This window comes from Antechinus flavipes, chromosome 1 (assembly GCF_016432865.1).
Source record: "Antechinus flavipes isolate AdamAnt ecotype Samford, QLD, Australia chromosome 1, AdamAnt_v2, whole genome shotgun sequence".
In the NCBI taxonomy this organism is placed as follows: domain Eukaryota; kingdom Metazoa; phylum Chordata; class Mammalia; order Dasyuromorphia; family Dasyuridae; genus Antechinus; species Antechinus flavipes.
In genome coordinates this window covers 50,074,741-50,096,522 of record NC_067398.1, presented here as the reverse complement: position 1 = coordinate 50,096,522, position 21,782 = coordinate 50,074,741, and the positions used below count along the sequence as shown (strand labels likewise).

At 37.1% G+C, this 21,782-nt stretch overlaps 1 protein-coding gene across 1 annotated transcript in view; it reads right to left on the bottom strand.

Moving 5' to 3' along the window:
- Positions 1-918: 918 nt before the first annotated feature.
- SLC6A11 (solute carrier family 6 member 11) overlaps positions 919-21,782 on the bottom strand; it is a 174,873-nt gene continuing 154,009 nt past the window's right edge. The window contains exons 10-14 of the mRNA XM_051982320.1: positions 17,678-17,815; positions 11,619-11,721; positions 10,300-10,400; positions 9,137-9,307; positions 919-4,867 (exon numbers count right to left, since the gene is read on the bottom strand). Of these exons, the coding sequence (XP_051838280.1) occupies positions 4,715-4,867; positions 9,137-9,307; positions 10,300-10,400; positions 11,619-11,721; positions 17,678-17,815 (666 nt within the window). The 3' untranslated portion in view covers positions 919-4,714. The remainder of the gene's footprint in view (positions 4,868-9,136; positions 9,308-10,299; positions 10,401-11,618; positions 11,722-17,677; positions 17,816-21,782) is intronic.

The following is a 21,782-nucleotide window of genomic DNA, read 5'->3' as shown; positions in this document are numbered from 1 at the left end:
CATATTATTTTCACCTTTTTATTGTTGTTTGATTGAATTTTATTTTCTTTCTTATTTTTCCCCTTTTTGATCTGATTTTTTCTTATGTATCATGATAATTGTGGAAATATATATAGAAGAATTGCACATTTTTAACATAATGGATTACTTGTCATCTAGGGGAGGGGGTGAGGAAAGGAAGGGAGAAAAATTTGGAACATAAGGTTTTGCCAAGATGAATGTTGAAAATTATCAATGCATTTGAAAATAAAAACATTAAATATAATTTTATTATGTTTTAAAACATAATAAACATAAAAAAGAAAGGAAAGTGGGGATTGTTACTCCTGGAGTTTCTCACATCTTCTGCTAGGTTCCAGGAATATGAGATTGCTAAAAAATTGGTAGCCAGATAAATGGCCTGTTTAGATCTTTCATACAGTCACAGAATCATATAATGTTAAAACTTAGAAAGGACTTTAGAACTATATAGTCCATCATAGAAGAATGGATTTGGAGCCAGGAAAATCTAAGTTCAATCTTGCCTCAAACACTTACTGTGTGATCCAGGGTAAATCCTTCAAGTTTTATGAATCTTGGTCATCTCATCTGTAAAACGGGGATGAAAGTAGCACTTACTGCCCAAAATGATTGTGATGATTTCAATGAGATAATTTGATCAAAGTACTTTGTGGACCTCAAAAAATTATATAAATATAAACCACAAGCCCAATCTTGCCCACTTCTCATTTCATAGAGAAAGGGAAGTGACTTATTCTAGGGCATGCCCAAAATGGTAGAAATAAGATCTAATTTCTTGGTCTTCTCACCATAAGTTCAAAGCTCTTCCCCTAGCTGTGGGGCTTATCCAACAATCCTGGGAATGACACATAAAGAGGAGGATCAGGAAAAATTAAGGGGAACATAATAGCAAGACAATTGTCACACATTGTTCACTTCTTTAATTTTTAAAAATGAGTAAGCAGACAAAAAATTTTGTGCCCTTTGAATACCAAATAAAAACTTCAGCTGTGTAAAACAGTAATACAACCCTTTCTTTTTATAATACTGTAAATATCTCTGAAAGGATCTATTGCTTCTATATGAATATCAAAAAGTCATCACCATAAGAACATAATTCTCTTTTGTGTCATTTTTTTGTTTCCAAAGAAGGTACACAAATACCAGTAGGAAATTTGGGAAAAAATCCCTCCTGTGTGCCATGAATAAAATGTTAAGCAGTTCAAGTGTTAAATGCACAAAAACTGAGCCCCCAGCATGTTAGTAACTGCAGACCATGTAGTCCCACATGTATGTATATAAAGTTATTATCAAAACAATCTATAGCAGCAGAATCAGAAAACCTTCCAAACCCAGGATTTGTTGGAATGCTTACTTGGTGAACATAGAAAGAAATGAACCTAAGGTATAGGTCATAAGACTCAAGATCCCTGAGGGAGGCATCTTGCTACCTTTTTGGAGACGGGATTCTAGATCAAGATGATGAGTGAAGAGGGAGAGCCGAGGCCATGGGAAACTGAAGGCCATCAAGACAAAATGACAAAACTGGGGAAAGAAATAGATTCCTGACAGAAGAGATAAATGAGTTAGTTTGGGAAACTTTAGTTCAAAATCATATTTCATTTTCTTCAAACATTATGATGTAAACAAAATTTCACCTTTTCAACCCCAGTGTGCTGTAAACCAAAAGTTCTGATTCTGAAAAGCTCACATCTCCAGGAAATGTAGGAAGCAGGAAAGAGCCTTACAAATCTACCCATTCAAAACCCTCAGTTTATAAATGAAATGACTAATGTTCGAAGGAGGTATTTGTGATTTATTCAGGGCTGTCAGCTAGTTAATGGCAAAGGGTTAAAAAGTATTCCTAAAAATTAAAATGATAATTAAGAAACAGATATATCAGTTTGAAAAAATCCAAGCAAGTAAATATAGAGACATAGCCTTAAAAGCCACCAAGCAAGATCAAGGAATCGATTGGACTATAGTTTAGCATAAATACCTCCTTCAGAAACCATGGTCATTGAGGGACAGGCTTTTTTTTTTTTAACTTGGAGCTGCTTATATTTCTCTGGGCAGAGGGCCACTTGGAAGGAACAAAGAAAGAATTGAGTATTAAGAAGAAAAATGAAAGACTCGGCACTTGACTATTGACAGAGCAGGTAGGCATTGTCTTGGAAGAGAGAAATAGTGGAAATTTGGAACAACCATTTACAGAGGAAGTGGACCAAAAGAGTTTAACACTGTCATTGACTAATAGAAGAAAAGTCTTGGAAAGTAAATAGTGAAGATAAGTCAAAGCTGAAGGAGAAGGGAGAGCTCAAAAACATGAAGAGAAGGGAAAGAACATGCTTATAACATCTGGATAGAAAAATATGTCATTTCCAGACTCTACCTCCCATGAACAACTATTCTTCCTATCCATTACCCAAGCCAGAGGGAAGAAAAAGCAAAGTGAACTGGAAACCCAAATCCAACTGAGAGACCAACCCAAAAGAAGGATCAGAGGATGTTAGTGTTTGAAGGAACTCTTTGAGATCATTTAACCTAATCCACTTATTTTATAGAGAAAGAGACTGAGACCCAAGTGAAAAAGAGTTACCCAAGCTAATCAGTGGCAGATACCACAAAATAGAACATTCGGTCTTATGTGCTAAGATATATGCTAAGAAGATTGATAAAAACTGGGAAAACGCATCATGGAAATGATGAAATCACTTAGAGCTGAAGGAAATTTTATACAGATCCAATACAACTTAACAATGATTATCTAGTCTTTTGGGGAAAAAAATAAATCTACGTCTTTTTGTAATATTAAATTAGATTTAAAAATTAAATTAGATTTTGTAGTATTAAAAATTAGGTTAAACTCACTATTTCTATAATTTGATTTACTTTTTCTTTTTTTTAAACATATGAGGCATTTGGTAAGCCTCCTAAAATATGGGAATGGGGAAGGTTTTGTTTTGTTTTGTTTGAACCTGTGGTTTCATTGATATATTAAAAAACTCCTCTACTGAATTAAATCTTCACCTGCTTTGCCAATTAATGCCTTAGAGAGTTGCCTGGGGCACTGAGAAATTAAGGGACTTGTGCAGGGTGACAGAATTGGTACATATCAGAGGTGAACCCAAACCCAGGTCTTCTGTACTCCAAGACTGCTTCTCTAGTTTGGGGATATCTCAGGTGACTTGAACCACATACATACTAGATATGGGGATGATTCTAGCTCCCAGGATTAATTAAAAATATAGCACAAAAGCAAGATAGGAATAGGATATTAGCGTTAGAAGACACCTTCAGAAGCATGTGATTCCAAATCCTTCTTTTACAGATGTGGCAAATGAGGTCCAAGACAGAAAATTACTTGGCTAAGATCTTACTAGTGGCAGGAATTTGGGGCTTGCATGAGGATCTTTCCATTCTGTTTTCTCACCTAGGTAGTATGAGAGAAATGCCACCCTCATTCCAGAAACTTGAGGAAGTGATTTCAAACATGTTCTTCTACCCCATCACTCTACGTCAATCACTTTTCAAATACAATAATGGGCTGAAGGCCAACATTTCTAGAAAAGACAGAATGAAGCTCATCATATTAATGACTTTTTCTAATTAACTCTTTATTGGCTAAGGGGATGTAGCTTTTCTCTTAGTATTCACTTGCTTATAGAATGAAACAGAAAAAGTGTGTGATGTTTCCAACCAAAGTGAAAGACAAATACTGAGACAAATAAAAGACAGTATACGCTGGAGCAAGAAAGTATGGAGAGGAGAGACTTCCTAAGTCTTAAGAGTAGTAAGAGTCAGTTGATGCTTGTTAGACTAAAGAGAAATAAGCCCCACAAAACAATATCTTTGATGCTAATTTGAAGGATAATCATCTCTAAGATATGGCCTTCCATTCTGGAAACTTGACTGGATCTATGATTTTGAGACTAGAAAATAGGCGGACATCAGGGTTAGAAGGGACTTTGGAGGTTACCTCATCCAGTGCCTTCATGGTACAGAGGAGGAACATGACAATTAAGAGAGGGAAGATAATTTAGCTAAGTGAGTAACTGGGGAAGCTGGAAATCAAGTCTAGGATTTCTCATTTTCAGCCAGAATTTTTTCTATCATACCTCAAAGCCTGGAGAGTGGAGTTGCTACCTGGATGCCAAACTTTCCTGCATCTCATCTATCAAATGAGAGGCTTGGATTCAATGTTTCTAAATTCTCTTCAAGTTCTAAATCCCATGATCTGGAGACTGGGGCTCAAATGAAGATGGCAAGAACTGAGTGGAAGCTTCTCTCCAGTGTACAGAGAAAGAAACAATAGTCCCCTTTTATAGACATATATTGGAAAGGAAATGGTCCACAATGGTCTGTGGAAATGGATTAGAAACATAATGAGAGCTGTTCAATGCCACCCCATCCCCCAAACCCAAAGTATAAAAGGTTGACAGTACATTTTTACAGACCTTCTTAATTCCTATAAAATGACAATTTAAATCACCACATTACAAGAAGTTTTTGCTAGCATCCCATACAATATTATCTCTTTGTGACTGTTACTTACATAATAATTAAAAAATAATGACTTTTAAACAAGTATACAGTGTTCACTTTAAAATTAACTTGTTAATAATTTTTGTGCAAAACAAGCGACTCCTATAATTAAGTGAAGTAGTTTATATCTTCATTTATAAAAAAAAAATCCCAGTCGAAGAAAGGTCTCTCAGAAATGTGTCTCCTTTTCTGTGATGGCAGAAATGTTTCCATCCCCTTTGAGTTTAGCGTCACAGTCATTTAGGGTAACCGTTCGTGGGCCAGTGCCAAGTTTCCCTCTCATCTTCAGATCCGGGCTGGGCACTATCAACTTCCTGAGTTTCTGTGTGATGGAAGAAGACAACAGCTGGGTAAGTAAGGACTTCCTGGACTCTTGCCCTGTTTGTCTGTCCAAACTGTACCAGGTTTGGTGCCCCCATCCTGATTTCCTAGAACCATGGATTCAGAGATGTAGAGGCCTTGGAGATGTTCTAGTCCAGAGATTCTTAAACTTTTTCCAGTAGCAACCTTTATCACTCCCCCAGTCAGTTATGAGACCCTGTATAGGGTTATGAACCATAGTTTAATAAGCTGGGTTCTAGTCCAATCATCCTCATTTTCTAGATGAGGAAAAGGCATTCGAAGAAATGAAGTGAATTGACCCTGTGTCATGGCTGTACTTAGCTTGCACATGGCACATAGCATGTGCTTGATAAATCCTTTTGACTAATCTAAAGGATTTTGTAAATTTTAGCTATTTGTCAATTAATTCCTATGAGAATGAAAATCAGGGCTACATTGTCCATGAGTTATGTCCATGACTAACCATGGTAGGATAATTAAACAAATAGAAATAATTCTAGAATGTCAAGACTGGAAGGGACATTGAGTCCAAGCCCTTCATTTTCCAGATGAGATAAGTAAATCCCAGAGAAAGCAAAAATATATCTCAAGATCATATGGTGAGTTAATGGATGCAACCTTGATCTAAAGGAACCTCCTAACCCCAATCCTTGGGCCTCTTCTAGAATCTCCTTCTAATTGCAGCTCTAAATTCTCCAAGTCGCTCTCTTCCAGCACTTCTTAAATATGGGGATTGTCACACTAGGGAATGTAATTGACCATTAGACAAGCAGTCTCAATTAGGTGGGCAGTTCAGTGACATAGATCATAGAGTGCAAGCCATGAAGTCAGGAAAACCCAAGTTCAAATCCACTTCAGATGTTTTCTGACTGTCACTAAAAGTTAGTCACTTAATCCCTTTTTGCCTCAATTTTCTCATCTGTAAAATAAGAATGAGAATACTCAGGGTAGGTAGATAAAGTGAGATAACATTTAGCAAGTGTTTTGTAAAACTTACATTTTTATAATTATGAAAATAATTATTATTCCAAGATAGGACTTTAGAGCTGAAGGAAATTTAGAAACCACTTAAACCAAATGTCTCATTTTACACATAAGAAAACTGAAGAGAGAAGATTTCTTTTATAATTGGGTTTTTAGATAGATTCTTGCCTTGGGAAGAAACTGGGTGGTTTAGCAAAGAATCTATTTATCCTCTCCTACTAGTTCTAAATTCTAAACCCTAAAGTCATCTTCAAGGAAACTTGCATCTGTTGATATTTCTGAACCTCAACAACCCAGTGAAAACCTTGGGGTATTTTCTCAGTGGGGAAGGTGATAAGGTTTCAAGTGAAGGTTTCCACTGAAGATGTAAGCTAGCATGATGTCCCAAAGTGTTAACAAAACAACCTGGTGACCTACAATCTCTTCACAAGTAAGAGAATCTTTAGTGCTACAGGGCTCTTAGCTCCAGAAATAACCACCATCCTTGTGGAAAGAAGGCATGAAGAGAAGGTCATTTTTCCAAATGGCCTGAGGTCCTGTAGCAGGCCAATGAACTGTGCTTTCTGTAAGGAGACACTCACGAGAGTGGCAGTTGTCCTACCCCGTAGGAAAATATCAGTTATATCCATGTTGAGTCCTTTTCAAGGACCAATATTTTCAGTGATTCTGGTGATTCACTACTTTAAGTTCCAAATGCAAACAAAACGAAATTAAACAAACATTTCTCACTTAGATCCACCTTTCTCTCTTCCCTCTTCATCACAATCTTGGTGTCTTCCTCAACTCTTGACTGGGTTATTTCAATAAACTTCTCTCTGGTTTTTCTGCCCTTAGTATTACCATTCTCCAATCCATTCTTCACTGAGCTGCCAAAATAATTTCCCTAAGGCAGGGGATAGATGGGATCAACCATAAAATTGACTCAATTCTAAGAAGTAATCGAGGGACATGTTTACTCATGTCTTTTCTTTTGAAACAAGTTTTTTTTTTTTTTTTTTTATAATTTCACAAAATTCAGTTTTATTTTGCAGGTTTTTTTTTTTTAATTTACACTGATGTAGTTGTTATATATATTGTTTTCCTGATTCTATTTAGTCCAGTTTTTATCACTTCACATCTTTTTTTCATATTTTTCTATCTTATTCTTGTTTCTTAAAGAATTACATTCATGTACTACAGTGTGTTTAGTCATTTTTTAAAAATTGAAGGGCATCTATTTTCTTTCTTTTAACTATCATGAAAAGTGTTGCTATAAATATTTTTTATATATGGAGCTTTTCTTTTTTTCAATGACCCTCCTGGAATATATGCCTCGCAGTGTAATCTCTGGGTTAAAGGGGATAAATATTTTATGCACTTTATTTACATAATTCCAATTTGTTTTCCAGAATTATTATACTAATTCATAGCTCCACCAATGATGAACATAACTCTTCCAACATTGATTGTTTCTATTTTTTGATCATCTTTACCAACTTGCTGAGCATATATTAAAACCCTAGGATTGTTCTAAATTGCATTTCTTTAATTATTAGTGACCTGGAATATTCTCTCATATGGCTCTTAATTGTTATTCTTCTTTTAAGAATTAGGGATTCATATTCTTTAGCTATTTCCTTATTAGGGAATCAATTTTGTTTCTATATATTTTTGTTAATTGTCTATTGGACCTTAAACCATTACCAGTGATATTTGTTACAAAGCTTTTCCCCTCCAGTTGACTATTTCCTTTTATTCATCCCTAGATGAATTAATTTTGTGCAAAGGCTTTTTAAAATTTCATGTAATCAAAATTATTTATTTTACCTTTTGTAATTATTTCTATCTCATTTGATTAATAACTTATGTTCTACATATATAGCTGTGAAAGATATATGATATGCTTCTCTTTTAATTTTTTCTTAATAGTATGGCCTTTCATTCATTTTGAATTTATTGTATAAATAAATACAAAGAAATGCAATATGATTAAAAACGTGGCACCAAACCTATTTTCTCCCAGACTGCTTCTTGGCTTTTCTAGCAATTGTTGTCAAATAGTGTGCTCTTTCCTAGGTATTTTATGTTTTCAGGTTGAGCAGCCCCTAGGTTATTGAGTTCAATTATTTCTGATTCATCTTTGTCTAGTCCGTTCCATTAATTTTTTTTATTACCTAGTGGCCCCAGGTCACTCTTAAATCTACAGTCAAGTTATGCATCAGTTATCAATTTCAAATAGAGGAGGAAGTTTCCACAACAGGAATCCCCCATCTCCACCCAATTGATGAAATCCTGGGTGTAAACCTAAATATAATCATACACAACTATGCAATATACATACATATATATATATATGTTTGCACATATATGTAAATAGACAATGTGTGTATATATGCTCACAATATACATGCATATACATACAGAAAAATATTGTATATGTGTGTATCTGTACACACACACAGAACTAAACCTCATATTTCATCCATATGAGGAATTGTCTGTGAGGAGCTTCTCTCTAACACTGCAGATTGACTCTGCTCTGCAAGTTGTAGATATTTGGGATACTTAGAAATTAAGTAAACTCATCCAGAGTTACACAGTCGGTCTGTATCAGAGGCAAGTTTTTTACACAAGTCTTCTAACTTTAAAGTTGATCTTCCATCTACTACAACATGATGTCTTTGGTGCAAATATTATAATCCAAAGGCACATCTCTTTCCATTACAGCACATTGCCTTATTCTTATCATCTATAAAATAAAAACATAATACATTCACTAACTACCTCAAAGAATTATCATGCCAAAAGCAAAATGCTAAGTAGTTAGCAGATAAATATATATACAGCAATTATTCTTTTCATCCTCAAGTCAGGAAAAGCTGAGTTCTTTCTTGTCTGGCTTCAGACTCTTACTAACTATATAAGTTCATTAGCTATTTACCCTGGACAAGTCACTTAGAGGCTGTTTACCTCAGTTTTCTCAACTGTAAAATTGGTATAATAATAAATAGCATCTATCTCAAAAAGTTGTGAGACTCAAATGAAATAATATTTGTAAAACATACTAAACACAGTGCCTAGTGCACAATAAGTGCTAGATAAATACTAGCTCCTCCTTTATTGAGATTTTTAGTCCAGTTTCAGTACATACATACCTTGGCACCACGATTACCAGAAAGACCCCAGTTTGAAGGCCATCCCTTTCATGTGTGCTCTTTTTCTCCCTTCTCCAACCGGCAAATCTCCCTTTTCCATGGGTGGCTGACAGAAATTAGTTCTCACTCACCTCCAGGAGCGTGCCCTCAATCTGCCACATCTTGAGGATAATCCAAAGTGGAATGCAGACCATAGAGGAGAGTGCCATCATCCACCCGATCCCATAACCCCAGTTGGGGTATGTGTACACATTGTTGTACTTGAGGGGTTTGTATTTAACCAGGAAGAAGATGAAGATTCCCTGAAAGATGGAAGAAGAAGCAGGTCACAGGGATCTAAATCACTAATGGAGCATTTCTCTGTAGGGGACACCCAAGGATTCTTTCTCAAAGAAATCCTAGCTTAGAAAGAGGTACACCATGTAAAGTCCCATAGCCCCTGACACACAAATGATGTATACATGTATGTGTCTATATTTATAAACTTTAGCTACTTTTTACATAGTTCTCTCCCAATGAATGTAATCCCATTGCCAGTAGGGATTATTTAATTATGTTAATTGAGAAGCTACTAGTTCTTTTAAAATCTTGATTATTTTTTTTCAGTATTTAAATTGGTTTTTTTCTCTTATTGATCATAATATTTCCTCTTTAACCTGGGAATTTTGAAACTTGACTAAGACATTCCTCTAAGTTTTCTTCTTAGGGTCTCTTTCAGGTGGTGATAATGCATGACTCAAATGCCATCTTCTAGAAGTCTTCTCCAATCCTGTTAGGAATTAGAATTCTTAACTTCCTCTTCCTCTAACCTCTCATGAAACTTATCTCTATGAAGCAGTGATGTAATATTTTGTACTATGGTTTTGTGTGTGTGTGTGTGTGTGTTTTAAATCTCTACTGGATTGTATTTTGAATGAGACCAGGGATGATACAAGTCTGACTCTAGATACAGTGGTCCTCAAAGTATAGTCCAAAGAATTGTTGGGGTCTCTGAAACCCTTTCAGAGGGTCTACAAATTCAAAATTATTTTTTTTATTTCTAATATAGCAAATAGCTATAAATATAACCTATGTGAACAAAAATTCTTTGAACAGATCCTCGATAGTTTTTTAACAACATGAAGATATTGAGAACAAAAGTTTGAGAACCACTGCTCTAGAACAATCTGGTTGAGGAAGGAGTCACCTAGGAAAGTCCCAGACACTACGGACCTGGTGTCTAAAAAGAACATACTATTCATTGTCTGGATTTTAGAGCTACGAGGCAGTGGGAAGCTACTCAAATGATACTCACTGCACAGATGCCTGGAGTTACCACTTTCCAGCACCACTTTATTAGAGATAGTGGTTTGTAGCCAATCATGTCTTCAATGTTGTCATAAAAGCGATTGCTCCCTATAAAGAAATAATGCAAATTACAATAATAATAGTAAACATTTCTATAGAGCTTTATGTTTTACAAAACACTTTACACATGCTACTTATTTTATTGTCAGAAGGACCCTGCAAAGAAGGTGATATTATTAGCCCCATTTTATGGATGAGGAAACTGAAATTTAGAAAGATTATGTGACTTGCCACATAGCTAATAAAGTATCTGAAGTAGTATTTGAACACAGGTCATGCTGACTCCAGGTAAAGAAGAGTTTTATCCACTACATTATCCTCAGCACAGAAGACACAATGAAAAAATTCTCTTAGTAGACTACAAAATTTATATGGAAAGGCCAAAGAAAATGAGCTCTTAACCTTAAAAAAAGAAGACTAAAGGCATATATATATTTACTCTTATATCTTTGAGTGGGAAGGGGGATATATGCATGAACATTCCTTGCTCCTCCTCAGGAGAGGAAAAGAAAATACTCGGGTTTCATAGGACTATAGATTTGGAGTCGGAAGAGACCTTAGAAGTCATTGACTCCAATCTCTTAACTTCACAAATTAAGAGGACTTACTCATAATCACATACCTGGCAAAACACGAGTTGAACCCAGATTTTCCCTAACTCCAGGGTTCTATCCAACATACCACACTGTCTCTCATTTAATCTAATTTAATTGTAAATCTCATTTAATTGTAGGGATTTTTGGTTAGATATTAGGAAGGATTCTTAACACCCATGGAAAGTAATAATTCTTCATGATACAATGGAAAGGGTACTAGTGTTGGAGTCTAAGGACTTGAGTTCAAGTTTTCCTGTTACTTACTACCTATATGACTTTGGGAAAGCCATAATTTCCTCAAGTCTCAGTTTCCTTATCTTTCAGTAAAATTTGCATGTAAAATGAGATAATTTTTGAAGTCTCTTGCTACCCTGAAGCTAAGAATTCTGAAATCTATGCATGAATCAGAGTAGAGAGTAGTAAAGAAGGCCAGAGAGATAAAGGGACAAGGCCTAGAATGTTGTAGTCACAGAGAACAAAACAGCAGCTCCTTCCAGGCCTAGTGCTTGGGCTGCTGCCCAGTTGCAGTCACATCAAGTATTGGCTGAACAGAACAAAGAGCCTATGCCTCCCGCTGACTCGGGCAAACAGGTGTTATGGGTAGCAGCTGGCATAGGAAAAGAGATTTCATGGCAAATGGCACTGGGGATAAGGGTAGGCTGATACTTACCATAAACCCAGCCAATGCAGACACATTCAAAGATTGCAACAAAGAGAAGGCACATCCCGCTGGCTGCATAGGAATCAAACAGTTGGAAGATATACATACCACCCTACAGTAGAGATAGATGGAGAGACAAGGGAGCAGAATTAGTGTGGTGACTTCATATATGCCTTAGTCTGCATTTAAGCCCAGGGGCAGCTCTCCTCTTGACCCCAATGACTGGTCTATTCATCATGGATCTTTTAGGAAGGAGGCTGGGACTTGGGGTGATTATTTGACTTGGAATCAGGATCTGGCTTTGTCCAAATCCATTATCTGTGTGAGCTTCTGATTCTGAGTCTTTTTGTCTTATTGTACCAAACTAACCTTCCAGTTACCTCAGAATAAAGACTCTCTTTCTTGACCTACCTAAAATCAACTCTTCATTTTCTAATTCAAAGGCAATGGTCCTCTGACCCTTCCTGTTAAATTCTGGAATCAGTCAGTCTTCCAGGTACCATTAGTCTGCTGCGTTAGGAAGGCTCTTCTTCTTCCCCAGTTGAGGCTGCCTCTTAGTTCATATTCCTTAGCACTCTAACAAAAAGGATGATATTCACCTGAATGCTATTCTAACTAATAAGATCCAGGGGATATTACATATGCAGTGATAACTGCATACAATGAGGAGATCTGACTCTGTCATTGATTCTAACCTCATTTTCTGGGTCAGAGCTTCCCGATCATTAACACAAGAGGTTTAGCTTGGGTGATTTTTAAGGACCTTTCAAGCTTTAAGCTTTAGAGGCTTCATGAAAATTACCTTCAATTGGAAGGGAAAGATAATTTCTTCACAATATGAGGGAGGTATTTTTGAGGAAAGGATGGAGAAAAGAAATGCATTGCAAAAGATAACATGGCCATTCCTTCCTACTTTTCTTTTTTCTTTTTTCTTTCCTTCTTTCTCTTTTCCCTTCCTACATTTCTTTTTTCTTATCTGTTTGCTATCCCAGTCCTAGCTTCTTTGATTTTCCACTTAGTAGCAAATATATATAGCCAAGCAAAATAAATCCCCACATTGGCCACGTCAGAAAATGTATGTTTGCTGCAAGTGTTGTCTATCACCTCTCTGTTGGGAAGTCGGAAATATGCTTCATTATCAGTCAACTAGAACAGCATTTTGTCAACATGTTGATCAGAGTTTTTGAATTTTTCACAGTTTGTTCTCCTAGTTCAGCTCACTTAGTATTCATCATTCATATGATGTTTTCATAGTGACTCCATTTCTAACAAGTTCTGTGACATTAAGCAAGTTATTTCCCCTCATTTGTTTCTCAATTTATTTTTTTATTTAAAAGAGAACTTAAACATCTTGACATCATTTCCCATTCTAGTTTCTTCTATTCTAGTCTCTAAGAACAATATGGACCCTTGATCCCATTTGTACCCTTGATCCCACTCCTCCCATCTCTTATAGGACCCTACTCCTTGGATGATTTCTTCCACTGTTTCTCTTAATTTTAATTCTTCTATTTCTATCATATTCATTCCTGCTGTCTACAAACATGTCCAAGCCTACCTATTTTTTTTTTCAATTTACCCTATCATCCTCTGAAATTATTATTTTATTTTTTTTTCCTTTCACAAAGTCTGAGAAAAAACCATCCATACTTATTTGATCACTCAGTCAAAAAGTATTTATTGAGCATTTACCATGGGTGAGGCATTGCTTAAGGTTCTTGGGAAAATGGATGAAAATATATGTTCATTCTTGAGGTTCATTCTAATGGGGAAGAAAACTTATATCATAAGGATACACAAAGTAGATACAAGGTGATTTGGGGGGAAAAACTTTGTCAGCTAGGGATTACCAAAAGGTTGCATGTGGAAGGTGGCCCTTGAGCTCAGTTTTAAAGGAAGCTAAGGATTCTAGCTCAGGGAGGTAGGAATCCAGTCCAGGGGTGAAGGACAGGTAGTAAAAAAGCATGGAGATAAGGAACAGGGGGCCACATGTGAGGAATCTTAAGAAATCAGTTTAAAGATTTTATAAAGGTGAATGTTGAAAACTAACTTTGCATTTATTTGGTAAAATAAAATATTATTAAAATAAAAACTGCTGCATCCAGAACTCAGAAAAAAGAAGTCAGTTTAGCTGGACCAGATTGTATATAGAGTAGTGTAATGGGACCTGGAACAACATTGAGAAGGTCAATCTGGACCAGTTTGTGAAGAGCTTTGAATGCCCGATAGTTGTATTTGTACTTGATCCTCGAAATGCTAGGGAGCCATTAGAGTTTATTGAATAGGAGAGTGACATGTTAAGAAACCTGATATTTAAGAATATTATCCCATGGCTTTGTAGATAAAAGGAGTGGAGAAAAACTTCAGACATAGTATAATGGAAATAGCATCCTCTCTAGCTTCAGGTGATCTGAATTCAAATCACACCTCGGGTTCTTGATATTTGTGTGAGTTTAGGCAAATCCTTTTATCTCCCTTAGTCCCAGTTTCCTTGTCAATACAATGAAAGGTTTGAATTAAATGTCTTTTGAAGTTTTCTAACTCAATACTTATAAGCCCATGCTTTTATAAGTTATTTCAATAGTTTAGATGAGAGATAATATGGTCTTGAATTTAAGTGGAGAAAAGAAGATGAAGTAAAGAGGTGGTATCAGGGAAACTAATTAAATATGGTAGGGGTGGTGATGGAGTGAGTATGGTGTGAAGAATACAAGACTAACCAGGTGACTACAAGGATAGTGACATTTATTCTTTCACCTCTCAGCATTCAATGCAATGATTTTATCATTCAATTGAAACTTTTTTTTCAAAGTTAACATTTTAAACTTTAACAAAGTTATCTTTGAATTGCTACATGCAATGGGCTTTTCTCAGTCCTTCTCTTTCTTGACATCCTCTCCTAAATAAGCATCCTATAATTCTCCTGGTTTTCCCCTATCTCTCTATTCCTTGTCTATTTCTTTTTCTGGATAGAAGCTACTTGAGAGTACAAACTGCAAGTTTTGATTTTGTCTTTGCATCTCCTGTACCTTACCCACTTTGACACTGACTTTCTTTTGGCTGAAGACTTTATTTAGATCTCCCCTAGCCATAAGCTGTAGTCCATTCCATGGGAGATGCCATGTCAATGGTTCCATCTCTGGCCCCTCTGAGATTCTATGAGTTATAATTTGTAATGGTAATCAGTGACTAGGTAATCCTGGTCAATTCTAGTCAAGCTGGTGTTATTCATAGCTAATTTCATGGAACAAATCTTATCTTTTTAGATAGACTCTAAGTTCTCTGAAAACAGAGACCACAGTGTTCCATTTCTATATCTGTTAAGCATAGCCTAGAAAAAAAGTGCTTTTGTCTAAATTTTTTTGTCTAAAACCACTGGAAATGGATAAGGTCAAAGTTGTTAGACACCAAGTTTGAGAAGAATGAGCATTCAAAGCAAAATGGAGCGTTTGCTTAAATTAGACTCAATGAATGGATTTTCTTCTGCCACCTTGAATAACCAAAGGTTATTCAAACAGAAAATGAAATGATGATTACTAAATGGTCAAGCCATAGAATTTTCCTTCAGAAAAAATAACCGAGGATTCAGTCTTACATTCCATTCTTTTTCTCTCTCAATTGAGTTGGGCTTTTAAAAATGGTAAAAGCTAGGGAGAATGAAGTCCATAATTATTCTAATAACAGGAGGTGAATTAGTGCATTAGACAATCCTCAGTGTGGGAGGGTCAATCCAGGGTAGCTGTTCCGTTAGAGGAAAAGATGGCTGGTATCAAAGACTGTCACCTAATAACACCTCCCAATAATTAGGATTTTGAAGGGTTAGTGATTAATGTCCTCAATTCTCTTAACTAGATGTAATTATTCATTTCTACTATGCAATATGTTGCAAAGTTAAGATCAATGTATTTGGAGTTAGAAAGCTAGGTTCATAACCAGCAGCCTGACTTAGCCATCTCTCACCTCCATGCTTTTGTCCATGTGATTTCCTCATGCCTGAAATTCACTCTACCCTCACTTCTATTTCTTGTGATCCTTGCCTTTCTTCAAGACATAGTTCAGATGCCACTTCCTACACGAAACTTTTTTCTGATTCCCCCAGTTAATATTCTCTTCCTCTTGAAGTCATTTTATATCATTTTGTAGTCATTTCATATTTCCTCTTAGTATACACGCTATGTATACTAAATGTTTTCATTTTCTTCATTGTTTCTCCTGAACATAGCTCTGTGTCTTTGGCAGCCAGCTGGTACAGTGGAGATAGCAGTAATCCGGCGCTAGGAACAAATCTGGCCTAAGTCACTTATCAGCTGTGTGACTTTGGACTTTATTTCTATTTGCCTCAGTTTCCCCATCTGCAATATGGGAATGATAATAATAGAACTACCTCCCAGGATTGATGTGAGCTCAAATGAGATTAAAATTTCAAAGTGCTTAGCATGATGTCTGGTACATAATAAATGCTACCTAAATATTAGATGCTATCATCATCATCATCATCTGAAAAATGAGGATGATTACAGCACTACCTTCTAGAGTTATGGTGAGGATCAAATGAAATAATTATAAAGCACTTAACATAGTGTCTGGCACATAGTAAATGCTATGGAAATGTTATCTATCATTATTGTACTTAATAGAAGTTTATCACATGTTTGATGAATTGCTTAACTGAATCACCAGTCATATAACCTTGGACTAGTCTGTTCTCTTTTATGAATCTCCATTTTCTCATTGACTTTTTAAGGGAATACCAAAGATACTAGTATCTTACTATAAAAAGGGAATGAAATTAACCTTAGATCTGCCCACCTCATGGGATTATTGTAAGGGTCAAATGGGATGATCCATATTCAAGACAGTCTATCAGTTGTAAGCCTCACCATGACTCTTGCTCATGGCTAGTACTTTCCCTGCATAGTATTCTTCTGAACTATAGACTTCCTATCAGACTATTTCCAAAACACTGAATCCTGGATTCAAATTTAATTCAATAAAATTTTTAAAAAAATTAATATAGAATCCTAGAATCTCAAGAATTGGAAGAGATTTTGGAGTTCAGTGAGTCCAAGTGACTTCTGCTGCCTTTGGACCTTGCCTACCAGTCAAAATATTCACTTTTGACATCATTTTGATGCATGAGTTTCTTTATCTCTCAAGCATAAGTGTCAATTTGCATGTCATAAAGTCCTCTTCTTCTGCAATCAGAATTTCACAAGTTTTCTTTAAATACAGGCAGAATGATGATGTGGAGAAAAAAACATAGCATCCCTTGAGTGTCAGCAGCCAAACAGGCTGAAAATGTTTTCTCTGATAATCTCAGCTCCACTGAGGATCTTTCACTAGGTTTAAGAGAAGAAATCTTTCTTTATTTCCATTAATGGTAGTCAATAGAGCAGGGGATTTGCTCAAACTCATCCTTTTTAAGAGAATTTTAAGACTTTTCTTGATAAAGAGAAGTTGGGGAGATGGGGGAGGGATCGGAGAGATAAAGGGAAGAGCATATCTGCTTTTTAAGAATGTTTTCATTCTAGTTATCTTGGTGAACCAAGGAGGAGAATTATATCACCCCCTCACCTGAAAAGGAGCTTGACAAGTGAGGAGTGAGTGGGAGCGCCTGCAGTTCTGAGCCTGACATCCAAAAATGTCACTACCACACCTTGTTTTTTTAACGCTACTCAAGGGAGACAATATACTTTAGGTTTGGGGTCCATTATAATTGGTTCCACAGAAAGAATTCAGGGAGATCAGAGTGTTTTGAAAAAGGCTGTCTGTTGTGGACTGGTAAGGTAGCTCATTGATACTAGCCTGAGTTATACAGATTTTTGAATTGATGGAACCAACATCCATCCCATCTTTGTGAGACTAGAGGCTATATGAATACTACATATACTTTTAGACTTGGTTAATGTGCGGATAATTTTTTTTAAGTCATTTTTATTTTTTCATTATTCCTTGTTATTAAGGGATAGATCACGAGGCAGGGAAGGGAGAAAAGTATGTTGGGAAATGAAGGCAATATAAATACAAAAGATGAGGAAACACAAAAAATAAACCAAAAAGCTTCTTACCTCTGTTAACATGACCAAGCCAAGGAAGTAGGAGACGATGGACAGGGCCAAGATGAGCAGTTCCCGCCGATAGCCACGCCGAAAAGTCTTTGGATACATATCCACTACTGCTGTCACGAGACTTTCCACACACACAAACTAAAGGGAGGTGATAGTCTTAGTTAGACAGCCCATAACGCTGCAGCCTGTGGGATTCTGGCTGCACATAGGCACAGGGAGCTCAAAATAGAACCAAATGTCTCCATCACAGTTGATGCTCAATGAATGTTTGTTGATTAGAGTGTCTTCACAGAGGGAATAATTCTTCTCTAACACCTTAAGAAGGGAACAAAGCTCTCCTAGGATGAAATAACCCTGGATTCAATCCTTTCTCCGCTACTTATTACCTATGTGTCCTTGGATACATTATTTGCTTCTATTCCCATTTAGACTTCTAGACTTTGATGGAGGGAGAATCTGGGAGGTTTTGATACAGTGGAAAGAGCTTGATTTGGGTTCAGCTCTTACCTCCATGTGTGACCTTGGACAAGATGGTTAACTTTTCTGGGCCTTAGTTTCCTCATCTACAAAGTGAAGGGATTGAACTTATGGACTCTAAAGTCCCTTTCAGCTCTAGATTTATTCAAGCAAATTAATCACAGCACCCTCTAGAAATTGTGAGGAAAATCAAATAAAATAACAAATGTGGTACACTCAACATAGTATCTGATATGGCTCTGGTTATTACTTTTGTTTATTATATGAAGATCCAGAAGGGACTCACTCAAGTCATAGCAAGAGAAAGCGGCTCACATCCAAGTCCACATCTCCATACCCAGTGTTCTTTCTAGAAGCAATTGCCTCATTCTATGGTCTGCTATTAGTCTTATAGCCTGGTTAGCCCCTTAAAGGTAGATCCAACATAGATCCACTGACCATGGCAATGACCATAGAGATCATCTAGTTCAATCCTCTTCATTTTCAGAGATGGTAACTGAGGTTCTAGAGGGGGACATTAGTTGTCTGAAATCAAGTAGTAGAGAAGAGTACTCTCTACTAGGAGTATACAGAGGGAGTAGAGAGAAGGAGGATTTGGACCCAGATCATTTCTGGTCCCTTGCCATGATACAACATTGTTTCTGGATACTTCTGAGAAGTACCACGCTTCTCACAGCAACTAGCAGGGCTCAGGATATTCATGTGGTGCTTGGTACATCCCTATTGGTGGCTTGATTATTTTTCCCCTTACTAAGTGAAGAATAGTACAGATCTTGCTCTTGTTCTGGGCTCATATTATTGACTTTTAGAAATGCAGAATGGAATTCTGACAACCCCCACCTCACCAATCCCATCATATTGTGCATGTTTGGGGCTTGGAGTGCTACCATATGCAGAGCTCAGCTCAGGGGGACCCTGGGGGACCTGACAGCCCCAGCCTGCGGTCTGCAGTAGTCACTCAACTGATGACAAGCCTTGGCTTCACAAGGCTTTGACCTGGGACAATAGAAAGTGATTATCAGGAGAAACACGTGGTTCCTAACTACAGCAGCTTAGTAACGATCGCTGAGAAACCAATTCTGGGGAAGAAATTGGATTTGGCTGGCTGAATTGATGGCCATGCCAAGGAAGGGCTTGGAGGTTAAATGACTTGCATAAGGTCACAGAGGAACCAATCTGGGGTAGCTGCTGACCCGCACAGCTTTGGGGACCTCCCAATAAGAGAACAAAACCAAGTAATCTGAGTGTTGAGGGATTTGCTTTTTAAAACTCCTTGGTATTAGGGGAGACTTATTGAGTTGTGATAAACTGCCCAGTTTAAATCCTGGTCATGTATTTTTGCTACTTCTTCATTCTGATACAAAAGAGGACAGACCTTGATAGTTGAGTCAGTCAATAAGCATTTATGAAGTACCTACTATGTGTCAGGCATTAAGCACTGGGAATACAAAGAAAGGCAAAATACAGTCCCAGCCTCCTAGAGTAGATTTAGGGTCTGGGCTCAAATTCCAGATCAATGCTTCCAACCTGAATGACCTTAGGAAGCTATTTCCCTCTCTCTCAGTCTCAGTTTTCTTATTTGTAAAATAAGGTGATTGGACCATTAAAATTTCTTGTAGTTCTAAATCATGATCCTATAAATTTTATGTGGTTTTAAGTTTATAATCCATCTCTTTATCCCTGTGTCTTTGTTTCTATTTGCCTCTGTGTGTCTGTCTCTGTATCTCTCAAACTCTCATTCTCTCTCATACACAGACTCATTCTCTCAATCTCTCTCATTCTTTCTCATGCATACACACTCTCACTCTTATTTTCTCTCTCTTTCTCTCATATGTAATTTCTCTCTTTTTTCTCTCACACACACATGTAGGGCACAAGCATACACACGGATGGAAAGGAGGTTATGGGCTGGGAAGTAATAGGAGATAAGACTATATATACAAAGATTTTGAAGAGATAGGTCTTGGTCTGAGAGCCTCTGAGAGCTGTCCTCAGTCTGGGGCAGAGGAGGGTTATTAAAACATTATCATATCAGCCCTCTGAGGGTAAATCCAATTCCCTTCTCTCCCTACCACACTTATTCCCTGCTAGTCTCCATTCTGGGGAGTCTGGACTTGGATGGGGATCTAGGAAAAGAGGAGAAGGATCCAAGGAATCTTGCAGAAGCAGAAGCCCAGAGGCCTGAGAAGCAAGTGGCTATGCTGGTGGGTAAGGGGAAACAAGGGCTAAGGGAAGATCCATTCAAGATAGGATGCGGATGAAATGTCCTGGATGTCAGAGACTTTGAAATTAACATGGGAGATGTTGTAGAACAGATAAGAAAATTAAATAGATCATTCTCAATATGGTGACCACCTTTCCAAATGTTTTAGACTTCACTCCTGTCTGAAAATTTATTGCCAAGATCTTATGGAACCTCAGGAGAGGTTCTGACTATCCTTCTGTTGCTACTGAAAGGAGGAAGATTGGCAAGAGAAAATAGGTCTCCAATTTCAGTGGGTCTGTTGTGGAGGGCATCAGAAAGTGGTGTCAAGGATGATGTAGATTAACAGGGACCTTGAGATATTGACCTGGGAGCCATGAGGGTGAGGGGGGGAAGAGAAGTCATTGAACTGGCTAACGACATGATCTGCTTGAGATCAGGGAAGGAAAGTTTTGGGAGGAGGGAGTGAGAGCCTGTGGCAGGTTCTGTGGCTTAGGCGAGGAAGCAGAGGGAATAAACAGAGTAAATGTGAGGTTGGCTGAGATTTTGAGAAGCTTCATTGCATTTGGGGAGCATCCTGAGAAATAGATTGTTTAGAGGGTCATCTTTGGCCTCGTAGCACATTCACTTATTTATTCATTAATTCATTTGCAGAAATTCCTTCACTTGCCTATATATTCCCTTCATATATTAATCATTGATTCTTTACGTAATTCATTCAAATGCTCATTGGACACTTACTGAGTGCCTAGACCTGAGCTAGGTAGGTATGAAGAAAAATACAGAAGGAATATCAGATATAGTCTCTGCTCTTGGGAGAACCTCACTTTATTAAAAGACACTGTAACATTTATATGCATTAAACAGCTCTATAACAGTACAAGGTCATACATGATTAAATAGTAGATTAAATGACAAAGAAAAGAAATCTTTCATGGGTGAGGAAACCAGACAAGGTTGCACAGCAGAGAGGAGATTTAATTTAAACTTTAGAGATGGGCAGGATTTGAATAAGCAAAGGTTAGAAGGAGAGTTATTATTCCCAATGGGAAGAACAGCATAGGTAAAGGTCTCTCGATATAAGGTAAGCCTCTTAAGGGCAGAGATTATTTCATTTTTGTCTTTATTATCTTCATCATCTAGTATAGGGCTTGGCAAATGGTAGGAACTTCATGAATACTAGTTGGATATTCATTTAGAGCCAGAAATCAGAGTGGGAAATGTCTGGGGCACAGTGAGGAGGTGGACCTGGCTGTAATGGAAGATGGATGTCAGGGAACACAGGGAGATAAGGTTGGTCTGGGCAGATGGAGGATTTTGAATGTTAAGCAAAGGTGATACATGAATACATTACCCTGTGGTTAAGTCCAGTAGAATGTAAACTCTTTGAGGACAGGGGATGTTTCAGATCTGTATTTGTATTCC